Raw genomic sequence first — 25,416 nt, 5'->3', positions numbered from 1 at the left:
CAGTTAATCTATCTCTGTTATGAATCTCGTAACACTTACGATAAACCAATAAACAAATTAACGCCTCACATCGAACGGCCCCAACTAGGATTTTCTTCTGTATCGGAGGCCGGAAACATAAACAGTACAGAATCACAAGCGCAGAGACCACACAAACATCTGTATGACCAATACAAATGTTTTTTGAGAACCCCTGCTCAATCTAATCTCTACCTAATCTGCTAGCCCTGCAGCCATTACTATGACCTCTAACCGTAACGTCAACACGTCGTCAAACGATAGCTATAGAGTTGCAAAATGTGTAAAACAGCGATGATGCTGTCTTTGGCGAAAAAATGAAATTGCTTCTGCAGAAGTTCGTTATAAACAATGATCTAACAGTGTGTTTTAAATTTTACCTTATATTATTTTTTCTGATATAGAATTATAGAAAGATCGAAACGGAATTAACTGCTCAATTGTGATGGAAAACTTTTACATTTTTGTTGCCATTCATTTTGTCGACGTTTAACGTATTAGTGACAATGCGAGATTTAACAGCTAATTGTATTTAACATTTTAGAAAAATAGATAATTTAACTTCGATTCTTATCTAGACATCAATAACTCCTAGTTAAGTTAGGTTGTTATAGTACTGTAATCTTGGGAATGACAAAAATGGTTTTATTCAGTTATGTGCAGTCTGGATATGATATGTACTTTAAATAATTAAATGAATTTATTTAGGATGCTCCGGATCGCCTAGACTACAAAGACGAAGACGTGCTCGCGAACGGCGAAAAACACGCAACACTGCTAACAAGGATGACGTTCCTGACGAATTAGCGTATATAGACTCGTTGCCTGAGGTATTACATCTTCAAATAAGCATATGCCATATGTTTAGTTATGGAAAATTTATAGCTAAAATTTTTATCTATTATTTGTTTTTGCAGGATGTTCGATTGGTAGAAGTGACTTCAAATATCTGGGGAACGAAGTTTAAAATGCATGGATTAGCTAAAAATGTTCCAGCTAATCTAGGTCAAGTTACGTACAAAACATCGTTATTACATCTTCAACCGCGACAGATGACTTTGATGATAACAGAATTAAGAGACGACTATCCAATCGGTCCAGACCCTACTTTTAATCCAAACATATTCTCTGAGGACGAGGAAGATGTGTTTCAGCCCAGTGAACAGAACTCGCCGTCTCATATGAACAATAATATTAGGAAAAAGTTTAACCCGGTTATTGTGTCTGACAGAATGACGAATACAAACAACATAATTAATCAATCTGAAATTTTTTCTCCTAATAACAATAGTTCAAATCCAGCGTTAGCTAGAGCTGAATCGTACGATGAATTCCCCTATATAGATACCAATGATACTATGAATAATGTACCTGAAAATGTGTACAATTCAAATTCTGTACGACATTCAGCCCAAAATTCTGAAAGACGAGTAAACAATTCGGCCGCTGTGACTAATCGACATGCAATTTCACCGCTACGCTGTGAAAGTTCTGTTCCCACTTTACAATCTCCAAAGAATGCCGTTGCTCCCACGGATATTATATTCGAGAGACCATCGCCGCAAACCGTAACTTGCGGTGGTCGAGGTGACTTTTGTGGAGGTCGAGCCGATTACAGCGTAAGAGATAACACGTCTTTAAAGGGCAACCTGTCTAATATCGACCAGCAACCGTTTAGTTTAAATCTCAGCTTAGAACCTAGTAGACAAGTAACTATTAAGAAGTGTGATAATCACGTTTCAGATAATTGTCTTTCAAAACTAAGAAAAAATATTTGTAGTAGAGGTGAGTCGTCATACGAAGTTAATGCGAGAATATTGAAATCGTTATGTAATAAAAATTATGAACATGAGGTACACCCGGACGCGATGAATAAACGTGCAGAGACGATAAAAAATTTACAGAAAGGAGAGGATCTTAAATATATCGACGAAGAAACACCGGTCGAAACGAATATTAACAACCTGACGGACAAGGCACGAGAGAGTAGAGTGCAAAGGACGACGACAGTAGTTCCGATTAGCCCCGTGTGTACCAGTCTGCCCGTGTACGACACCATGACGCGGAGCTGCAGCGTCGGCTACCTCGACCTCGTCGACCCGCAGGTGCTGCACGCGCAGGTCAGCCTCACCGCGCTACGCGGGGAGCCGCCCCGGCGACTCGTGCTGGTCAATACCAAGAGACAGCGACGTCCGAGGAGGTATCTGAAGGCGAACGATATTAAGCAGATAGAAAATTTCAAAACTCCGAGCTTGAGAAAGTGCGGGAAATCTAAGAGTCTCGACTCCGGAGAGTTATCTATGAGTGCAGAAAAGGGAAAAAAACAGACGAAGGCCGATTTGAACGTAAAAGTGGAGGTGTCGGCGAACTCGAGTAGCCGGTGCAATAGTACGGGAGAGGACAACAGCGGGGCGAGCGGCGCGGAGGAGGCGCGGCCCGCGTGTGCCGCCGGCCCCGCCGCGCCGCGCGCGCCCGCCTCCGACAGCGACTCCGACTACAGCAAGTATTATAGTTAGTAGTAGATGCTTTCTCTCACCCGCCCCCCACATACTTCAACGGTGAGAAAGACACGGCTCGGTGCCGCGGCTAGCCAGATTAGTTTTGAGCGCACTGCTTGGAGGCGTACCTGGGAAAACGTTGACCTGGTTAAGATAATCGGTTAGATCTTCTTCATAAATACTTGGCTTCCTATTGTGATCGTCAGCTTTCCATCTGACCGACGAAGCCTAGTTACGCTTCCAGATGAGCTAAACAAATGCGCATGTGGCTTTGCGTATTTACCGTCACTCCATCAATGACGACCGAGTAGACCGATGGCTTCGGCGATACTTTGGTAGAGTGCCACCCTAAAAAAATAGACTTTTGCACCGTAAAGTTTTCGCTTACAAATCCCACTAAGCTATCCACCGTTTCGAATACAGTTCTACTTATAAATAAAGTACACGCTTCATCCCACACGTGTAGCGATAAAATTTTGTAAGTTATATTATGACTAGCCCGTTGGTGCAGTTTGTAGTATCCCTGCTCTCTGCTCCGGGGATTGTGAATTCGATTCCCGTCTCGTGTCTGGGTGTGATATATGTATTTAATTACGCAAATATTATTTATTGTATGTATATTTCGAAAAAAAATGTATCTATACGAGGCGGCTGTTACCTATAAAACAAGCATTACGTCGCTCACCTTAGGAACAGACGACCGGATGTATAAAATATAAAAAATATATATTTCTAAGGCTCGTACCCAAATGGAATCACAATGTAAAAGTAACTACCTCGACGTGCACGTCACTAGGTTCGCTGGAACAGCTGGCGCTGCGGCTGCTGGCGGCCCGCGGGGGCGCGCGGGGCGGCGCGGGCGCGGCGCGCGAGAGCAGCTCCGCGCCCGCCTCGCCGCGGCCCGCGCGCGCCGGCCCCGCCTCCGCCGCCTCCCCCGCGCCCGCCTCGCCCGCGCCGCGCACGCAGCGCCGCCAGCGCTACTCCTCCACCTCGCCTATTAGGTACGCTCCTCTTTTAGGTTTAGCTTATAAACGCCTGTAACACCAGAAGCGTCGCAAGCGCGTTGCCGACGCTTCACCCGATTTTCCGACGACGACGACGACGAGCACTGGACACATAACCCTACTTATAGAACAGTGCCACGGACGATCCATTGTTTTTGAGGTAAAATCTGGAGTACATACATAGTTATAGTATGGTGAGAATCACTCATTCTGTACCTCGCTTTCGCAGACCACGGTTCGGGTGCTTTGGACCACTGGTTAAGAAACACTATTATAGGATCCCAGACTTCGAAGGAGATGAGATTAGTGCAGCACTCGGGCAGCTTAAAAACGGAAGGGCCGCGGGGACGACGGAGTTACCACTGAGGTCCTTAAAGTCGCAGGACGACCTGCCCTAAAAGCCTTGGCAAGACTCTAACGCCGTCATCCATCGAGGTACCACGCCGGAGGCGTGGTCCAGGAGTGTGGTGGTGCTGTTGTTAAGAGAGGCGATAAGTCTCTGTTGTAGAATTACAGACCAATCTCACTTCTAAGCCACGTCTATATAAGCGATTTTCGAGGGTTGTTACGAATCGTCTCGCCAGAAGACTCGTCGAATTCCAACCACCAGAGCAGGCTGGATTTCGAAATGGCTACAACACCGTAGACCACATCCATACTGTTCGGCAGATTATTCAAAAGACAGAAGAATATAATCAGCCGCTGTATATGGCATTTGTGGACTACGAGAAAGCCTACGACTCTATTGAGTCCTGGGCTGTCCTGGATTGTCTGCAAATATGTCATATCGACTGCCGATATATCGAGGTACTGAGATGTATGTACGACGCGGAGACGATGACCGTTCATATCTAGGACCAGAGAACAAGACCCATATTCCTCCGGCGTGGGGTAAGACAGGGAAATGTAATATCACCGAAACTGTTCACCACTGCGCTGGAGGATGTCTTCTAAGACCTTGGATTGGAGGGTCAACGTCAACGGCGAATACCTCTCTCACCTTCGTTTCGCGGACGATATCGTAATCTTTGCGGAGACGTTGGATGAGTTAGGCCAAATGCTGGCCGGCCTAAACGTGTCCTCCCGATGTGTCGGTCTCGGTATGAACTTGGACAAAACGAAAGTTATGTTTAACAACCAAGTCATAGCGAGACCGGTGTCGGTCGATGGTACCCTTCTCGAAGTTGTTCAGGATTATATTTACCTAGGCCACACTATCCAACTAGGCCGCAATAACTTCGAGAAAGAGGCTGACAGGAAGATTCGGTTGGGCTGGGCAGCGCTTGGCAGACTTCGCCGAGTCTTCACTTCGAAGATTCCGCAATGTTGGAAGACAAAAGTCTTCGAGCAATGCGTCCTGCCTGTGTTAACATACGGCCCCGAGACGTGGTCGAAATGGACTAGTCCACAAGCTTAAAGTTGCTTAACGTGCAAAGAACGGAAACGAAAACTATGCTTGGGGTCTCTCTCAAAGATAGGGTTAGAAATGAGACTATCTGCGAGATAACGAAAGTAACCGACATAGCCCACAGAATTAGCAAGTTAAAGTGGCAGTGCGCTGGTCATCTGTGTCGCAGGACCGATGGTCGTTGGAGCAGACGGGTCCTGGAGGAGAGGCCGCGTCTTGGCAAACACAGTGTGGGACGTCCTCCGGCCCGTTGAACCGACGATCTACGTAGGACTGCCGGTGTAGGCTGGATAAGGATTGCGGAAAACCGGGATGTCTGGCGCGAACTTGGGGAGGCCTATGTCTAGCAGTGGACTGCAATAGGCTGAACTGACTGACTGACTGACTGTGTCCCTAATCATTGCCATAGTAGGTATTTGTTACTCATCTAAACTATTATGCGTTTACAGGCAGTTATTGAACTCGCCGCTTCTCAATAGAAGAAGAAATAAAAAGCTCTCTGAGAGTTCGGACGATGAGTACTCGAACGGCTACAATGAGGTCAATAGCAAGAACTACAGAGATCTCGAAAGCTTCCAAAAAGCTCAACTTAGGAATAAGGTATGATATATACAACAACACCTGTTTGTTCAGTTGTAGAACTAATAATATTGTTAAATCTAAACTATAAGATCCGCATAGTTTTGCTCGTATTCGTTTTAATTATTTTCAGTTTGGTCAACTTTTATTCCTGATACCTTCATACTCAAAATATAATAATAATAATCTTATGCAAAAAAAAAAAACTTAACAGCAAAAGTATCCTCTTTATTACAACATCTTCATTATCTCAACATCTAGAGCTATACTAAAATTACGTCACACAAATTTCCCGATTTATTAACCCCTCCCCCGTCCTTGTCATCCTTTTCCTAGTGTGACGTCATATATTTTGCAATTTACCTAGTAATTATTAAATTAAAACATCAGCTTCGAAATTATTTTATTTCCATTGAAAATAATTTTCAATAAAATCAATATAAATCAAACATATGTATGAAAATTTAGAAACTAAGTAGTATACAGTGAGTGTCAATTTGCCATCTAAACAATTTAAACTTTAAGTTTTTAAATGAATCGTTGATAGGTTTAAATTTTAGATATTTATTGTAGATTTTTAGATACATTTTGAAAGTGTCATTTGTCACTTAATTTTGGACGCCTCCCTACCAATCTCCCTACCCTTTGTCATACGATATCACACGTAGTGATGTAGTTAACGGGTGGCGCTTACTTATTTATTTATTACAGCCATTAGCGTGGTGACTATGGGCAAAACACATGAGTTCACGTTATTTTTGGCGTAAACTTGTGGAGGCCTATGTCCAGCAGTGGATTGTATAGGCTGTAATGTACAGCCATTAATTAATATTTGTGAGCAACTTTCCACGTTTGGAAACCGATAACTATCGTTGCAGCTAAAGCGCGCCGGGGGCGCGAGCGCGGCGCCGGGCGCGGAGGGCCGCGGCCGGCGCCAGCTCGTGATGCACAACAAGGCGCCGATGTGGAACGAGAACAGCCAGGTCTACCAGCTCGACTTCGGCGGCCGCGTCACGCAGGAGTCCGCGAAGAACTTTCAGATCGAGTACCACGGCAAACAGGTGACTTACCTGTCGCTATGTCGCGTGTATTTTTTGTGCATGATTAAATTAAAGTTTTAAGACTGTTATCTTTAAACACAGGTAAAATCTGATTAAATTTTGGGTAATTAAGCATCATTATACAAATTAGTAGACAGGCATCAAGGTTGCAGGGTGTTTGTTGGTTGCTTTGTTTTTGTTTTAGAATAATAATAATAATAATACTCTTTAATGTGCACCATTAAACGAAACAACAAAAAAACATAATATGAAAGATGTAGAAAGGCGGTCTTGTCGCTGAAAAAGCGATCTCTTCCAGACAACCTTTGGGTATAAGGACACGAAATAGAAACTGTGGTTAGAAAGTAAACAAATAATTGGTGTGCTAATTAGAATATTTGAATAAAGTACAAATAGATAATATATATAATAATAAACACACATAATACTTACATATATAAAATACATACATATCTAAATACATAATAAATATGTATTATATCATACAAAGACAATATAGGCGATCATGACGTATTTAGTGACAAATAGTATAGTTTAAGGTATTTTTTGAAGGAGAAGAGAGATTGAGCTTGTCTAAATAGGAAGAGATTCCAAAGTTGGACAGCTTTAACAGATAAGTAATTAGAGTAATAGGAAATTAGAAATCGCGCGTTCAACGAATAATAAATACACATTATATCTCAATATAGCCCTCCACCCCTCATTGTGATATTTCGTGAAGCTCTTCCGAATAGGTACCTCCCCCCTGTCGAGCCTCGCGTGATTAACGCACGAGGCCCTGCCTGTATCATCCGTGTTGACGCTTTACACGCTTGGGGATATGAACTTTAGCAAGCGCTAAAGTAGTTTCTAATTTATTTAAAAGTTTTTGTGATCGTGATAGGAAAAGTTATATGTATTTTTGAGCGTATAGGTAAAAATTATTTAATAGATAGAAAGTTTATCTAACACAAATTATCGTTCATACTTTTTAAAAAAATGATAGCGTTTATAACATTTCAATAAGATTTTGATCACTAATGCGTGACCTTTTTATCGTTACAGGTGATGCAGTTTGGTCGTATTGACGGTAACGCCTATACATTAGATTTCCAGTACCCATTCTCAGCTCTGCAAGCATTCGCTGTTGCTTTAGCGAATGTAACGCAGAGATTGAAATGAGCACTCGCCGTCAGTTACAGCAAGCGGCTACGATCCTACGGTTTTTATAACCGTTGCGGTGCGTAATCTAGCATTAACGTTGGCGCGGCTGTATATGTTTACAATAGCACGGACTCCATTTTATGTAGTGATTTGTGTACAATTACTTTTGTATTTTCACATTCTCACTTTATTCCTTTTTAAAAATTTCTAAATGTATAAAATAATATTGTCCTGTCAAATTTTCTTGATTGTATACCAAACTGTACTGATTGTAAAAAGCTCAAAAGATAGACAATTAAAAGCCGTCGCAGGATGTAAATAAACAAATAGCATAGGCCAATCCTAGTTCATAACGGCTGGAAACTGCTTAGCATAAGTATTTTGGTCTATGAGAGTAAACAACCGAGTATTTTTACACGTGCATAGATAGCTGCATACAATCAATTTAGTCTCGAGGCAAAATAGTAGTAGTATACAACTAAATAAAATTGCCGCCATAGGACTTAACACAGAAACTATGTGGTATCATGTTGCCATAAATAGAAATATTTAAGGTATAGTTAGCTAATCAAATATTTTAATGTTTTAATGTCGTTACTCATTTCTAATGTGGCCTTCCTTTATTTTGTTAACGTAGTTTAATAATAAACTAACAACATTGGACAATATCGTTGTACCACTCGTATCGTTAACCGACTTTAAAAAGGAGCAGGTTACTCGATTCGATCGTGTATATATATATGTTCGGGGATAACTTCGTCATTTATGAACCGATTTTGATAATTCTTTTTTGTTGGAAAGGAGATATCCCTAAGGGTGGTACCATGATAAGGAAACCAGGATCTGATGATGCAATCCCAGAGAAATCAAGGGGAACCCTCGAAAATCGTAGTGACGACTAGTGCGTTTTTTAATTTTTTTCGTCTACTTACGTTGTATTACTTGTCGATGTAATTGAAGTCGGTGTTTTCGTTTGCTAGCAAACACAATTATGTCGTAATAAGTTTGACATAAATGACCTAGATTTAGACCTCTATCATATGAGCGTTTCTCAGGCCAGCGTGATCTTCCGACATTCTCCTTCGTGTTCCCCACCTCCCGTAACATGGCGGAATCAACCGTGCTCCGCTTACACAACTGAAATCCATTAAACCAATCTATCAATCAATCTTCCGACATTTAACTGTCATTCGTATCTTTCGCGTCACGTCCACTTATTTCTCGTCTGCGTCCACTACTGTATTCTGACAAAGACAACGCATTCTTAAGAAGCGCTAAATATGGATAGCATGCCTTATGTATATTATGTTGTTGCACCGAATATTATATTGCATACTTATATAATATTTTTGAATTTAAATTGAACAACTTACTTTAATCTCTTTTACAGATTGAAATAAAAGCGTTGGCTTATAATAAATAATACCTTTGATTCCATTTTACAATAAAAATAATTTTGACTGTTTTATTTTTGTCGTTAATATTAAGTGTCCAATTTTGTCTGAATTTTTAAATTAAGGGGAATGGCATTGTTGTATACTTACGTCGTTGTTAATTGTGTTATAAATTGACGTTTAATATTTATAAATAAATTCTTAATATTACGTGTCTGTTTGTAAGAATATATCAGTAGATAATAAAATAATATCTCCTAAGATTTTAAGTTACAGTTATTACTCCAGTCTCCAAGATTTAATTACATTTACGTACATTAACAAATGAGATTTTATGACATATTGATGTCTACAATTTTATACTAACTACTAATTTCCAAACAAGTATGTCTTAACTTAACAGGGATTAAGATAATATTATGTTAAAATATATAATAGGATTATGGGCAGTTTTTTTTAATTGAAGTAATCAAGGAGTACCTACCTATATTATTTAATTTTGTCTTTATGAAATGTATGGTTAATTAATTACTAGTGTAGTTTAATTGAATGTTAGTTTAATTTAGTAATATTTATACCATATTTAAACACGATTTCACTTATTGATTTCAAGACTGCACTTATAATTAATGTAAATATGAACTTGTTAATATAATTTCTATAATGAATCATTTGCTGTAATTTATAGGTTTTAAATATTTTAAAAATTAATATTTAATGTTTTAGCAAATAAATGTGATGTAAAAGCTAGTGATTTGTTTTGTTTGCTCAAAATAGTGTTGTTTTTTTTTTACTTGAATGTTGAAGTATCCGTTGTGAGTCCAATTAATGCTTTTTTATTGATCTGGCATTTGTATATAACCATAGAAAAAAATGTAAATAAAACTATTCTCGGAATATAACACTTTTTATTTATAAAAAAAAATTATAACAAAGGGATGTACCATAACTGTTTCAATAGACAAAAAGGTTTTATTATGACTTACGACATGTTAATATTTCGACGCCCCCGGGGAATAAAGTCGTAAAACAGTGCAGGATTTATATTTTTTATGAGTGTAGGCTACTTTATTTCTGCCGCCCCATGTACATACCTTTGTAAAATAATAATTTTCTATTTGTAGTAAAGGGGCCTCATTTACTACAAATGGAAAATTATTATTTAAATAGAATGAAAGTTAAATAAACGAATGAATTAATCATTAAGAAAGAGAGCGTAAAAAAGAAACAAGATATACAATTTTTGCTGCCCCTAGGACGCTGCCGCCCCTATGCCGCGGCATATACGGCCTATTTATAAATCCTGCCGGCCTAGCATGCATACAACGAGATATCTCTTGACGAGAGAGAAAGATAATGTCTACATCGAGTATTTTCTCGATTACCCTAACATGCGCACTACGAGAGACAAAATTCTCTTCCGAAGACTTCGCCTTGTCGAGTAGAGAAACATTATCAACCATAATCACAACTGAATATCATTCTTATTTCTTATGTCGTAAAGTTGAATTTACAAGGTTATTGACCAATTTCAAACGAGTGACACATGTTTTATTTAAAAATGTTCTCGGCCTTTTGGCTAAGATAAAAAGTGTATATCTAATTTAAAAAACTCTAATATGGAAAATAAAACGGCGTAAGTAAATGAATTTAATTATATATGTAAAACAATATGCTCGTGTTGTGCTTTATATCTTGTCGCACATTAGATAATTGTAATTCTATCACGCATTGTTTGTTTGTTTTTTTTTTTAATTTTTAAAATTTTTTGAATTTTTGAATTTTTTTTTTGATTATTGATTTTACTTTTATTCTATTTAATTTTATTTTTAGTTATTGATTTTTTTAATATAATTTTGTTTTGTTTTTTATTCTGAATGTTGTCTTGTCTTGTTGTACTAACCCAATATGGACTTATACTTTGGTCTAAAATAAAGTATTATTATTATTATTATTATTATTTAGAATAAGAAGCAACAGGGCGCAAATACGTTTTTTGTGTCATTATATGGCACACTTCACTCGACTTTTCGCATTTCCCGCTCTTCGTATACCGAAATTATATAATTATAATAGGGAAACGCCATGGTATACAAAAAATAGGCACCCGGTTTTATTTATTTTTTATTTATCGTCTTTCTCGTCGATAATATTGAAGACGAGAAGTTTCTCTTCCTAAAACGACAAAATTCGACAAAATTACGATGTCATGTTAGCTTCCGTAGAGATAAATATCACAGATCACTAAAATTTTATGATTATCTCTTCTTGACGTAACGAGAAGAGTATCGCGTGCACGCATGTTAGCTACTGTAGACATAGAGAGATAATACGAGAAATGGGGTCGACAAAATTTTGTCGTGGCGCGCATGCTAGGCCTGCAGGACTGTCGTAAAGTGCTATTACCACTGTTTTAATGTTTTTGTATTTTCGGCATCTGTAAGTCGTAATACATCTTCTGATTTAACGTTATAACAATTTACATTTTTATCCTCCGGAAGTCATATCACAACTATAACCCATAATAATATCATAGTCATATGATATGGAATGAACACCTGTCTTTATAAGCTGGTAAGTCGTTATCTATACGTATAATAAAATGGTAGGAAAGTCAAAACTGTATATTAAATATTTTTTTAAAATAATACTTGGGGTGTGATCTACAATCGATACTGAAGCCAAAAATATAGTTTTTAGAATTTTTGTCTGTTTGTCTGTATGTATGTCCGGGATAAACTCAAAAAGTGCCGCATGGATTTACTTCAAATTTGGCACGAATATTATTAAGAAGTCGGGTCAACATATTGGCTACATATTATTATGCTATCACCTACCGGGAACGAGCAGTGAACCTTTATTTCCTCAACGCATTCTGTAACAACGTGTTATCTAAAGACGTATATTTGAATGTTATTGTTAGGTTTATAACCATGCTATATAAGCTAGCTTCACACCATAAAAATCACGCAATATAAGTAACTAAGCTGATAAACACAATTAAATGAATATAAGTAGACAAGACAATTTTAGAGCAGCGTCATCTATGAGATTTTTTTGTATACATGAAATGTAAAGAAGAAACGGGTAAATTAATGTTATTTTAAAAGGTATAATCGTGGGTATTTTTGGTGCTGTATAGCGTTCACGTAGACGACGTCGCGGGAAGCAGCTTATACCATTATATTCACGTAAAAAAAATATAGATAGCTAATTTCCGTAACACACGTTACCGCAGTGTTCGGTAAGTGTTATTTGGTAAACGTACATTACGGCTTTATTATTAGCTTAATTTTTGATACTATTTAACGTAAACATGATTTACAAATTTCATTACGAATTTTAAGTAATGTTTTCGTGTAATACTATTTTTTTTTAGTGTCGTAATGCATACAAATAGTTTTCATTACATTACAACTTCACGGGAATAAAATAGTTATATATGCCGTTACTTAGTATACATTTAATATAAAAATCAGTTTTACACAATTTGGAAATGGCTTTAAAAGTACACGTGATGTTTAATTTATTTTAATAGCTACATGTTACGTAAAAAAATGCTGAAAATAATTATGTATAATACAATATTATAAGCCGTTTAGGACAAGCGATATAACAGAAACACTGTTTATTGCTCGTCCTGCAAAATTTACTTTTCTCTATTACTACTTTATTCCCCGGGGGCGTCGATTTATCTGCCACATAAGTTGCTGATACAATTAAAGCCTATTTTTACTTCAAGTCGTAAATATAACTCTTGGAATGACAGATTGCACATAGCAATATCTGAAGATAAAGGAGTTTAATGATTATAGATAAACATTCATCTGTCGGATACCGTCATACGCCAGATAGCTTTATCAGCAGCTGGTAAAACAAGTCTTTACATTTCTCAAATATGAAAAAATGCCATTAATATTACAAGTATTTTTACATTATTGGCTTCCTTTGTCCATTTATATAAACTAATCTTAGAAAAGCATTGTATTGAGTATTTTACGAATTCGTAAAAGAATACATTAGTGTACTAATTTCATGCATTAGATAAAATTTGTTGAAAAATAGTCTTATTATTATTATAGACATAAATTTGATTAAAACGATTTACGAATAAGTTAGAAAATCACAATAAAGTTAGATAAATTAAAATTATTCTTGTTTCTTTATTGCTATATTTTCGAAGTGTTTTATAATAATAATAATAATAATAAACGCTTCAAACTCAACGGCCCCTAGTAGATTTTCTCCCGTGTCGGGAGTTCTGAAACACAAAATACACAAGCACAAACGCCCACACCACGATAAACATCTATATGGTTTATTTATCACATGTATATAGTGCGCAATTTATTAATGAAATTAAAAAGGGCGAATTTTAATAATAAAAGAATGTAATAGAACAGTGCAGTTATACCAGCATTTTATCATATTTAAACAAATTAGTTTTGAGAGTGTGTCTTTTAATAATATTGTAACAATTTTAAGTATTAAAATTTAAGCTATACCATCATAGTACAGTCTATTTAGCCTGCAAATTATTTCAATAGCTTGCAAGATAAACATATTTTACAAGATTCAAGTGCAAATTAAGTTTGATTAAAACCAGTAATAAATAAATTAACAATTAATTATACACAACAAATTACTACACTAATAATGTAATATTATTAAAAAAATTCATTAGTTCTTAATTATTCAATTCCAAAAGATGTTCACAGTAATAACTTTAAATGCCTACTAGTTACCTTAAAAATTTGCCACTATATTTCCTTGTTTGCTGATTTTAACGCAATTATGAATACACCTTATTAAACTATACTAATTCAATGCCATTCAAAGTAATAAAAAAAGAAACGGCCTAACTGTAACTAATTTATTATATTTTGGGTTTATGTTTTTGTACATGTTACATTAGGTACAAGTACATATTTATCAGTTATTTAGCAGTTTTGTGACATATCCCAAAATAAAGCACACAATATTTTAGGGCCATGCTAGGAATTCTGGCGCTAAGTTAAGCGCAGGATTTTTTGTTAATCACTGTCGCTGCTCTGTCCTGGGACGTAGTCTTCATCATCTTCATCATCGTCTGACAGCTCCAAATCATCCAGATCTTGGAATAGTGATTCATCAACTTTAACTGCGTCACCTAGAATGGTATATTTTTTTTTTAGTTGTTGAATAGAAAAATTGTACATACAAAAAAAAACAGTTCTAATTATAGAAAATATTTTTTCACGTCACTTACCATCATCGAGAAATTTGAGATCAGATTCATTGAGTGTTGTGTCTCTTAAGAACAACTCTTTCCCTGTTAATTTAGTCTTGTCTTTACCTTCCTTTTCTCTCTTTGCAGGAATTCCCATATCTATTTCAAACTGCTTTCTCCATGCAAGGAAGGATTCTACAGTCACTCTTGTTCCCTCGAACCTTTTCTGTAAATGTATTCAGAATGTAATAAAACAGTTAGTGCAAGATATAAATTTGTTCTATTTTTTATTGTTAAAGAACATTGTTTGATATTAAAACGTGTAATCACTATCAATCATCATTCAAAGGCTACAATGAATAATAAATTTATAATGTTGTAACTTAATTTTTTAAGTTACAACATTAAAATTAAAACTAAAAACCAAAAAACAAAAGATATGGAAAAAAATATATAGAGCTCACCATTTCAGCTTCTTCATCTGCCTTTTTTTTAGCAAGACTCTTTTCTTCTCTGTCTTTTTTAATGCTATCCCATTTCTCATTGAGCCACTCTTGTCCAGCCGACACCAATGTGAAAACCATTACCATGTCTAGATTTTCCTGTGCCTGTAAGTATATAGTTTTAAAGTAATGACTAGCATTAATTTTTACTGTATGTATGTAAATAAATTACATATATTGTATCAAATATTTTAAAAAGAAATTGAAACTTAAACTGTGTAATCTATATTCATTAACATTAGTAGGCAGTTACAGGACTGTAAGCACAATGCATTATGTTTGAAAAAGGTACAAGCAATTTCAACCTATACAGGATGTCCCGTAATTAGTGGACCAACGGGTTACGGGGGCTAGTGAGACTTATTATCTAACAAAAATACAAAAAATTATAGCCCTAGGGCCTTGTAGTTCTTGAGTTATGCTTTATTTTCAAAATGTGGTGAAAATATCATCCACGTAAGCTAAATATTAAATTTTACCATATCTTTTTTTAATTTTAGTATTATTTTTTATTCAGGGTAGTTAAGAATACATAAGTCTTCTTAATTAAAATAATACTCAAGCATTATTAACAAAAACAAGAAAATTAGACCAAAAAATAGGTACAATTTTTACATTTAAAAGTTTACGAACTGAAGTTTGAACAAAGCTGGTGTAAAAAAAATGTATGGTAACCTTATGAAACTTTATTTTAAAAACATCTACATCTCATACATTTTTGTATTTTTGTTAGATAATAAGTCTCACTACCCCCCATAACCCGTTGGTCCACTACTTACGGGACATTCTGTATATACTTTTGAAGTATTCTGTTCATTACACTATACTATGAAAAATTATAATATAGTTGGATTTGAATGTAATAAAGTTTTACTTGTTCCATTAAATGTTTGTAGAGCTCATTTTTATCCACAAGTTCATCGAAACTTTCGTCGGTATTTATCTCAACTATAGGCAATTCTTCAGGATACTTTGGGGTGTATGTAAATACCAACTGGCATGCCAACCCTTCACCGTCGTCATAACCTTCCGATTTAATGGGTATGCTAAACTTATGCATAGGTTCTGTCTGTAAAACTGAAACACAATCATTCACATTTTAATATAAGATTGAATAACAAAAAATGGCAATTTTACTAATAAAAATAAAATAATTTACTTTGCATGTCTCCATAGTATATCGAATCTAAAGCCTCTATTTCACTCGTCTGTTCATAGTGATAGTCCATGTTTTAAACTATAAAAATGTATTGTATAAAAATAAACGTAATACTTTTACAAGGACTACAATTTAACATAACCAAATTTTAATTTAAAGCTAGAGGTTATTCAACAACGATAACAACAAGTTTATACGATATCATACACCCAATCTAAACTCAATCACAAACAGTCAGATACAAGGGTCTGAAAGTGCCGTGGTGCCTGCGGTTGTGGTTAGACATCTTGTCAATTTCACAAACGTCAAATAAATATTTTTTTTTTAAATTCACATTCCAGCTTCTTAGTTATCAATTATCATAGTAGTCAAATTTTAAAGTTACCAATTAAAATTTTCATACAAAGGATTCGTAATCTTAAGTTATAAGATTTTTAACTTAGGTAAAAAAAAGAATATATATTTATTTGTATCTGGTTTTAGGTGATTTATATTTTAAAAGAAAGTATTTTCAAAGGAGGTAAGGTAACTTACATTACTGAGAAATTTTATTCATACAGTATAATCATATCAAAAAATTGTCTAATTTTTTTCCGAAGCACAAGTGAAAAGCATTGAGGTGAGAAGTATATATTATATCCAATGCGATAATAAATAAATAAATATATCATTGACGAAAAGCTTGACAAAATGTCACTATCACTTGTCAGTTATCAATTTATTATTTGTTTATTATCACTGAAAAAATTGTGTAAAATCGGTTAACTATTACTAAATTTAGTTTTGTATTTAGTTTGTTGAAAATTATTTATAATAGACTCTTTGATAATAGTAGAAAAGAAATCTTAAGAAATAACTTACTATAAATTAAGTGAAATGGAATCATCTGACCTTTTACAGTCTTTTAATTCTCAAGTAACCACAGAATCAGTTACAGAGTCAGTTAGTTTGGTGTAATAGATCTAATAATAAGTTAGATGTTGTAGGTGAATGTAATAAAGTTTTTCCTTTCACAGAAATTCAATGAACGCATTGGACAGTGATTATGCGGAATTACAAGAACAAGTGATGGCTAATTTCCAAAAACCAATATTACCAAATGTAAATGTGCCAGAGAAAATTATTATTTGCTTAGACGTCTGCTACGATGATCAGAATTCTCTATTCAGACTCGGAGATGGAACAACCTATACTCCAATAAATATGTTAAAAAGGGTTTTAGAATTTTTTATACACTCTAAACATGCTATCAATAAGAAAACAGAGTTTTCCCTGATAGCCATGCAAGACGACAGTGCTTGCTTTGTACAAAATTTTACACATAACTTAAAGGATATACTAAATGCTATTGATTATGTTAATGCTGAAGAAAGCAAGTCAGAAACATTTGATTTTCAAAAAATTTTTCAGATTATAAAACAAGAAGTTGAAATACCACAATTTAAGCAGTCTGAATGTATAATTCGACCTCCATATGTTGTCCGTATGATTGTGTTGTATGCTCGCTCAAACTGCATACCTGTTATCGCTCAGGAGGACTCATATTTCAATTATTTAAAAAAGCAAGTTTATTTTTACATTGATATTTTACTTGCTCACGAGGAAGATTGTGCTCTTTATAAGTGTGCAGAAGTTTATGATTCACTACAGGATTTAGACGATGGTTACTCATATGTCTTTGAGGTATCAAAAAATGCAGCTAAGATACATGATTCTATTGCAAAGTTATTAGCGCATCCTTTGCAAAGACCTCTACAAAAAAATACAGATTATGCATTTCCATCTAAATTTTAATTTTGTTTTTAAAATAAGTCTTAGGGTATATTGTTAAGAAGATAGTGATTCTATTTATATTATTATCACATAATAATCATAAAATATAAAATAACATCAGCTTTCATTTTTCTACCCTTTCTATTTTTCTCTAATATAAGAAATTATTACTTGTACCTTTTTTATATAATAACTAATAATAAAAAATATCATTATCATAATATTGTTGTTCTTGAAATATTATTATAATATGTTTCTCCTCCTAGCAGACATCATGTTCCATTATCTTATATGTTAAAATATAAAGGAAATAAATTGTTAGGTCATTTAAGGATTTAGGGATTACTCTCAACGCGAGACTAACGTTTCGTGATCACATTATTAAGTGCTGTAAAAGGGCTTACAGACAGCTAGGATCCCTTTTACGAACTGTTCGTAATTTTACGAATATAGCAGCGATTATCGCATTATATAACGCTTTAGTGAAAAGCCAATTGGAATGCAACACAGTCATCTGGGACCAAATATAGTCTCATGTTGGAGCGGATACAAAACAAATTTATTAGGTTTTTATTATATTTTAGACTATATGACTATATCCTTTTCATCCTCATATGTATGCAACTTTGTTTGTGTTGGGCATGGTGGGATACAACGAGCTACGAGTCAGGCGGGAACTCGCACTTGTGTTATATGTATTCAGCTGAGGTATTCAGGTTAATTAGGCGTAAGGTACATAACGCTGATATATTATATTTACTGTGTTTGTGTGTGCCGGACAGATGTGGCGACGACGTCGGCTTCACCTACTTACTGGCTGTACCTCGTGGTCGCAATAATTTATGGAACGAGGCACCCCTGTCGCGGGCGCTTCGCACTCGCAACCTTGTAGCAGAGACGGATTTTTTTACTTGTACACTGAATGAATACACAAGGATAACGTTATATGTTGTTATTTATGTTAAATTATGTGTGCTTTACTTTCGAATTGGGTAGTACCTGTAATATGCTGTAATGATAGTTTTTAGTTAATAAATCAACAATATGATCGCAACTTTCTCATGCTGTTGAAATGTACATAAATATGTTGCAAAAACTTTGTCCTACTAATATAAATATAAATAATATTATAAACGCGAAAGTTTGTTCCTCTTTCATGCAAAAACTGCCGAATGGATTTTAATGAAAGTTTACAATTATAGCTTATACATTAAAATAACACATAGGCTATAATTTTTAAAGATAGTGTGTGATTGTCCAAAATATACTTAACGATAATTGTCAAATAAGTCAGAAAAAATCTGTCATTTGCGAGCTATTCTGGCGTACGCTGCAAAAACTGTAGAGTTTACACGTATTTAATGTATAAGAGAAATGTTTATCTTAATTAGTCCTACAAAAAAGTCCGCGACAGCATATATCTATCTTTTATGATTAAGCCATTATCGCAAAAACAGTGAACCATAAATACAATAAAAATTGATAATATATTTCTAATGCATATTTGGTAGTAACAAACTGATTTTTATGTCGCAGAACCAATTTTGATGAATTTTGGTATGAGATAGATATTGAGAAGAGAATAAGCTACTCGAAGTATTTACTAATCCTGCGCAGGCAAAGTCGCGGGTATCAGCGAGTTTTTAAATAAAAGATTAGAACTGCAGTAAAATAGTGTTTGAAAAAATATTTTTGGAGTTACATTATATTACAAATACGCTCTTTGTAGTAATATAAAGGAGAGTATTCTCTAAAATTATTAAAAATAAAAAATACGTAATAGGCTTAGGCCCTTTTATTTATTATGATATAGAGCATGCCAAGGTCAATGTGTAGATATACTATATACTTATATTTATTATTATTTTTTTATTTTTTTTTATTATTTATATTTTTCCGTATTTACACAACATATTCAAGTAACAAGTCCTTTTAGAGTTAGGTAAATGGTCATTTTAATATATATAGAAGTAATTTTACTTCTAGAATGAATCAAAAATGTTTCTCCGCGATCTTTGATTTACTTGTATAAAAGTTTTACGAAACTAATCAAAGAATGTTTTTTTCCGCTATAAATAATATTCCAAAACGAAGTGCTATATCAAAAACCAAATTTTCAGGTTCATTGAAGTGCTATCTTTATTAGATATTTAATGAGTAGGCCATTTGTTGTTTGGGTAATTTTATATTTATTAATGAGATATGATAAAGTTGCGGCCATTGTCACGTGCATTATAAATTATATAAATAATTTTGTTATTTCACTAAAGTAAAGAAAGAGAAGAATATAAATTTTTTTTTGTAATTCTGTATGTAACTTAATAAAAGCACAAACTTTTCAAAAGCTCAAGGCAAACATTTTATTTCAAACAAAATAAAACTAATCAAACTATACAATTTAGTAAATAATACAAAAATAAAAGTAACTTGTATGTAAATAAAACTTAAAAAAACACTTATTTATTAAAATGTTTTTTTTTTTCTGTTTATAACAAATATCTTTTTAGGCGATTTTATTTTTAGCAGTCATAAACTATAATGTAAGGTAAATTTACTTTGCCACTGCCACCTTTACAGTTTGTGTATCACTATCTACAATCACTTTTTATTATATCATGTAAATTTGATCATAAAAAAGTAAGTTTTAATAATAGAAAACATAGCAGATGCTTAAAAATTCTACAAGCATCAAAGGTGTTTCAACACAATATACTTAAAACTGATGGCTCGTCAAAATATACTACAGTAACACATTACTTTTTTAAAGATTGTGTAATCGTAAATGAAACTTGTTTTAAGCAAGTTGCTTGAAAATTTAAACTATAATTCTGTACTTTTAAGATTCCCTCCATACATACAAATATCATAACTACTTTATAATTTCAAGAGTTATCATGATCCTAGGTGCTTAACTTACATGAGCCCCAAGATTTGACACTGGTTGATTTATACAAGAAATAAATAACTTCACTTATCAGTCTCAACACTTTAAAATCTATTTACAACATTGTAATTAATTCTCCCTAAGTCAAGTAACATACTGATTACATCTACATGAAAGCATTAAGGCATAACTTAAACAAAATAAGTAAATGTTCTATCACCACAGAGTGTTCTGTTCAACTTTTTAATGACAAAACAAATGGAATGATAAATAATTTCAAACATAATTCCACAAAACTATAGAGAGAAAAAAAACATACTAAATTCTAGACTAAAGCCAATACTGAATGATCAATGTTTGATTTAAAGTAAACAATTTATAAAAAAAAATACACTAATAAATAGAATCATTATGCTTTGAGTAATTTAAACCATATTTTCATGGATTTCGTACCGTTACTTACTTAATAAACATTTATAAGAGCATTATTTTTTAGAATACAATGGGGCAAATTACTTTATACTAATGAATAACTTTAAAGTAATAATACTTGCTGATAAGCACATACATTTCATGTTTTCGTTTCTCAATATAATATCTTATCATTTAAATCTTTTTTAAATAATTCATGTTCTTCAATTCTAGAATTCATTTCCATTAGTGCTTTTGTCATTAGTAAATAATGATTACCTATAAAAGATATCTTGGAGGAAGACAGGACTAGATGAATAGGCTTTATTATATATATATATATATAATTCACATATTTACTTTAAACAATGCTCAATTTAAGGTGTTACCAATTATATGAAAAACAAATTGCAATGTATAAATTTATACTATCTACTTGTCTTATGACCAGGCACAGCAACCTTTCATTTCTTTTATTACTTAAACTTTTCAAAAAATTAAATTAATATATTGATACATGTAAGAAATTGTTTGCAGCAATATCTATATATAAATATCTACAAGTTATGAACTAAAATATTTGTTTAGGATTTTCATGAGCAATAACTCAGCTCACTAGTGTCAGTCATAAATAATTCCCAGTAACAATAGATAAAAGTTTTTTTATTGTGTGATTTTGTGCATCTGCCCAAATATTTTGGTTAACCGCAATGGAATGTGGTGTTAGTATATCATTCAGTCTTATGGCAAATTTGAAACCTTTTTTTACATAAAAACTTAAGAATTACAAAAAATTGTCTAGACCGATGATTATTTAACCATATTTCTGTATTTTTTTTTTCTAACTTTAATTATTATTTAAAATGTGATTTTATTTATATTATAAAAAATTTTATCCACTTGATACCACAATTTTTATTTGATTTATAAGTATTTTGAGATTTATTGAGAGAGATGCATGAAAAGTTCATTCAAATACAGTTATAGCAAATTTTGATACTAACAGAATACATGTCCCAGTGATACATTACAAACACTAGATTTTAATAAGTTTTTACGAATATATAAAATTATTAAATGATTTATAGCTAATTTAAAATACATTGTTTTTTTTTAACATTTTAAGAATTTCTTTATCAGTATCAAAACTCTATAACTGTAAATGTTGAAGACATTTTGTGATAACTATTTATTAGATTTATCTAACTTTTAATAATTATTATATGACAATTTACATATATTTTCATACTTCATCTTATCAATATATCACTTTTTCAATTGTTAATCATGAGTAAGATCATTATCTCACTAGAGTGACACTATAAGTTTGTAATATGAGGTATATTTTCTATCCCCAATTTGTTACAATAAATTAAATACTTTAATTAAAAGTTGATATCTAATGAGAAAGAAATAAGAATCACGTTATGAGTACTAATTAGATCACTATCCACTTTAATAACACTGAATTTAGGTGGGCATCAACTGTGACACTTTGGTTTCACTCTCACGCGCACAATTTACCATTACGATCGCAAGGGGCAATTCATTGACCACATATAGAGACGCGCGACGACGCTAGCTTAGGCTTCGAGTTAATTTTACGAGCCCTACACAGGACTGATTAGAGGTCTTGGGACAACCTTTCTCCCAAATTATTTTCCAAATAAAATGAACAATTTTTTTTCACCCGAGTTTTGTTATAATAGATGAATATTTTTTTTTTTATATTTAAGAACAATATAATCATGTTTGTAAAAAGTACTATATAGGTGAAGGTAAAACAGCGGAAAAAAAAGTTAAACGAAAAGTTGTTTACTAGTGTTTACTTGTTAGAATTTGAAAGTTTTTGTCCCAAGTCTATTTTGTCCCTTTTGTGGAGGCCCCACGGATATATCCCTTCTTCCCTAAGTCCGCCCCTAACGGTAAATAATAGTTATTGACGTGTGCTCCTGTCGCGTGCCGGAGCACAAATTATGCTCACATTTTTTTTTTAATTTGTCATTTCCTTGACTTATATTTTGGTAAATCCGCCCCCAGCGTTATACTATCGCCGAGGGGGCACGCGGGGCGAAGTGGGGCGGGGCGGGTGTGCGCAGCATCAGAGCACGCAGGCGGCGAACAGGGCCATGGCGCGTCAGGGCGGCGGGTTGTGCGCGTGCGCCGCGCGCTCGGGCAGCGCCGGCGCGCTCTCCTCCGCGCCCGCGCCGCCGCCGCGCATGCGCATCACGTACGCGTACGTACGATACCTCTTTATCTGTTTCACAAGATGTATATATTAACTGGTTAATCGTCTAGAATTTAGGGTGGCGTTACGAAGCAAGAACGTTCTGCATGCAGCTCGTGATTGTTTTGTAAGTCTTAAACGTCTAAGTAAATATATTAAACAAAGAGCAAACAAGTCTAAAGAATGTCTTTTTACTAAATGCATATGGATGTATCATCATTTCAGCCTGTTGCAGTCTACTGCTGGACATAGGCCTGCACAAGTTCGCGCCAAAAATGGCGCGAACTCATGTGTATTGCCCATAATCACCACGCTCGGCAGGCGGGTTGGTGACCGTAACCGTATGGATGTATACATGGTACATATACCAAAATTACATATTGTACAATTTTCGTCTGGCTGTCTGTTTGTTCCGGCTTATCTCCGAAACGGCTGGACCGATTTTGACGGGACTTTCATTGGTAGACAGCAGACGTAGCAAGGAGTAACTTAGGCTATTTTTTTTTTTTAATTTCATAACTCTGCGAACTGAACTATAACTTTTTTGTTAAATTCCACGCGGACTAAGTTGCGGGCACTGCTAGTATGTATATATTACGGCTATGCGCATGTATTGCAGATATTTATGATTATCGTCGGTAAGGTGCGCATGGTTCACCTCGTGTACGAGGTAGTGGTCCTTGTCCCGCGGGGCGTGCGCGTGGTCGCGCGCGTGCCGCAGCGCCGCCAACTCCTCCTCTAAGCGCGCCGCGCGCTCTTCGTGGTCCGTTAACTGCTCTCGCTATAACAATTTGTCTTTTTATCGCACACACTAGCTGAGCCCTGCGGTTTCACACGTATTAATTTGAAGAAAAACATACCTACTAAAGTACATTGACTATCAAATATCAATATCAATACAAAAATGATTTTTCAATTCCATCCAGTAGTTTCTGAGGTCAGGGCGTTCAAACAAACAAACATACTCTTCAGTTTTCAAATATAGATTCATAGAAGTATGTCCATATCGATATTTAGGTCAGTAAAAAAAGAATTTAACGTTTAAGGTTGACCAAAAAATACGCTATTTTTACTGGCTTTATTATAATCGCTATAATTTGTGCGAAATGGATGATTAGAAGTTTGTTACTTATTTTTAAAATTAATGATATTCGACCTGCACACATTCGACTTACATTAAATATGAATAGGAATACTATTAAAAAATATGAATACTAAATTACGCCAACCATAGATAATTTGGTGTGCGTGCAAGGCAGCAACGGTCGTTGAAATTTTCGTTGCGATCCGACGGCGCCGGCCAATGGAGGTGCAGAGTACGCCGCGCATACGAAGTTTATGGTTTCCACCCATGAGCACAGCTCTTTTGAGTCACTGGAATTATTAAACATGTTGTAAATATAACAAAAATGTACATTAGAAATAGTATATAAAAAATAATGCGTAATACGATTATTACAAGTAAGTATACTAATATAAGTTTTTTGATATTTATCATAAGGTTTGTAAAATACTAATAGTAACATATTCCATTTTGTAAATTTATGATTACTTAATATGATATTATGTAATTTAGGACTCTGCATTTTAGCATTGCACAAATTTAATAAAAAAAAAAAAAAAAAATTACATATTTGCAACCTTAAAAGTTTCATTACCTAGTTTGAAAAAGATATTCCGCTTGATCTGCAGTTTGTAATCTAAACACATGTTGTTTCTTCGTGTAATCTGTAGCTTTCGTTGCAAGTGCGTGATGTATTCTAAAAGAACAAGTTAACTTTACATATTTGCTTTTGAATTTCTCCATTAAAACAAATGCACAAACTATGACAACAGTAATTATACACTTGTTTCCATAATCAGCAAAATACACTAATATAAGTTTATGCAACTGTTTAAGGTTTAAATTTTTTTTCAAGATTCATATTAAATTACCCTCGACATATAACCCAATGTAATTAATAACTCTAGATTTAGAATATAATTAACCCCAGAAAGATAACATGCCACGTTTTAAGCTTGAGTTTCCGTGCCAGCTCTTTTGTCAGTCAACACGTCTGACAGGTGACCACTACTTTTCAGTAAGTACTATAGTTTACATGCTATGACTACGCGTTGCGCCTGAGGCGCATTTTTATCTTTTGT

General features: G+C 34.3%; 4 protein-coding genes and 1 long non-coding RNA gene across 7 annotated transcripts in view; 3 read left to right on the top strand and 2 right to left on the bottom strand.

Moving 5' to 3' along the window:
• Window positions 1–7,729, top strand: part of LOC123655045 (tubby-related protein 4) — a 41,431-nt gene extending 33,702 nt beyond the window's left edge. The window contains exons 10-15 of the mRNA XM_045590891.1: window positions 727–848; window positions 936–2,529; window positions 3,313–3,517; window positions 5,378–5,528; window positions 6,386–6,568; window positions 7,613–7,729. Of these exons, the coding sequence (XP_045446847.1) occupies window positions 727–848; window positions 936–2,529; window positions 3,313–3,517; window positions 5,378–5,528; window positions 6,386–6,568; window positions 7,613–7,729 (2,372 nt within the window). The remainder of the gene's footprint in view (window positions 1–726; window positions 849–935; window positions 2,530–3,312; window positions 3,518–5,377; window positions 5,529–6,385; window positions 6,569–7,612) is intronic.
• A 6,234-nt stretch (window positions 7,730–13,963) lies between these two features.
• On the bottom strand, window positions 13,964–16,280 carry LOC123654964 (RWD domain-containing protein 1). Its single transcript, XM_045590819.1, has 5 exons — window positions 15,977–16,280; window positions 15,692–15,894; window positions 14,779–14,922; window positions 14,354–14,540; window positions 13,964–14,254 (listed from the first exon to the last, which is right to left on the bottom strand). The coding sequence occupies exons 1-5, from the start codon at window positions 16,044–16,046 to the stop codon at window positions 14,139–14,141; spliced, it is 720 nt and encodes a 239-aa protein (XP_045446775.1). The 5' UTR covers window positions 16,047–16,280; the 3' UTR covers window positions 13,964–14,138.
• Window positions 16,281–16,651: 371 nt separating this feature from the next.
• LOC123654963 (BRISC and BRCA1-A complex member 1-like) lies at window positions 16,652–17,970 on the top strand. 3 transcript variants are annotated; one of them, XM_045590816.1, is made up of 2 exons: window positions 16,652–16,725; window positions 16,993–17,970. In XM_045590816.1, exons 1-2 carry the CDS (start codon window positions 16,667–16,669, stop codon window positions 17,768–17,770), a joined length of 837 nt encoding a protein of 278 aa, XP_045446772.1. In that variant the 5' UTR covers window positions 16,652–16,666; the 3' UTR covers window positions 17,771–17,970. The 3 variants fall into 3 exon arrangements, with proteins under 3 accessions (XP_045446772.1, XP_045446771.1, XP_045446774.1); XM_045590815.1 differs by lacking the exon at window positions 16,652–16,725 and adding an exon at window positions 16,740–16,914; XM_045590818.1 differs by lacking the exon at window positions 16,652–16,725 and adding an exon at window positions 16,889–16,918.
• A 203-nt stretch (window positions 17,971–18,173) lies between these two features.
• Window positions 18,174–18,807, top strand: LOC123655270. The gene is made up of 2 exons (XR_006743368.1): window positions 18,174–18,457; window positions 18,532–18,807. It is a non-coding gene; the product is annotated as an uncharacterized LOC123655270 (long non-coding RNA).
• Window positions 18,808–20,552: 1,745 nt separating this feature from the next.
• LOC123655269 (PH and SEC7 domain-containing protein) overlaps window positions 20,553–25,416 on the bottom strand; it is a 39,712-nt gene continuing 34,848 nt past the window's right edge. Inside the window, exons 17-20 of the mRNA XM_045591084.1 lie at window positions 24,930–25,031; window positions 24,501–24,645; window positions 23,930–24,052; window positions 20,553–23,301 (exon numbers count right to left, since the gene is read on the bottom strand). Coding sequence (XP_045447040.1) covers window positions 23,182–23,301; window positions 23,930–24,052; window positions 24,501–24,645; window positions 24,930–25,031 — 490 coding nt within the window. The 3' untranslated portion in view covers window positions 20,553–23,181. The remainder of the gene's footprint in view (window positions 23,302–23,929; window positions 24,053–24,500; window positions 24,646–24,929; window positions 25,032–25,416) is intronic.

This window comes from Melitaea cinxia, chromosome 7 (genome assembly GCF_905220565.1).
Source record: "Melitaea cinxia chromosome 7, ilMelCinx1.1, whole genome shotgun sequence".
Classification (NCBI taxonomy): domain Eukaryota; kingdom Metazoa; phylum Arthropoda; class Insecta; order Lepidoptera; family Nymphalidae; genus Melitaea; species Melitaea cinxia.
The sequence above is the reverse complement of the archived record's forward strand: the minus strand, read 5'-3'. Positions and strand labels throughout refer to the sequence as shown.

Bases quoted from the DNA above. Each gene is read 5' to 3' on its own strand.
- LOC123654964 (XM_045590819.1), bottom strand. From the start codon at position 16,046: ATGGACTATCACTATGAACAGACGAGTGAAATAGAGGCTTTAGATTCG. The intron at 15,895-15,976 runs GTAAATTATTTT...ATTGTGTTTCAG, and splicing joins ATACTATGGAGACATGCAAA to TTTTACAGACAGAACCTATG. The intron at 14,541-14,778 runs GTGAGCTCTATA...ATACATTTACAG, and splicing joins CAGATGAAGAAGCTGAAATG to AAAAGGTTCGAGGGAACAAG.
- LOC123654963 (XM_045590815.1), top strand. From the start codon at position 16,853: ATGGAATCATCTGACCTTTTACAGTCTTTTAATTCTCAAGTAACCACA. The intron at 16,915-16,992 runs GTCAGTTAGTTT...TTCCTTTCACAG, and splicing joins ACCACAGAATCAGTTACAGA to AAATTCAATGAACGCATTGG.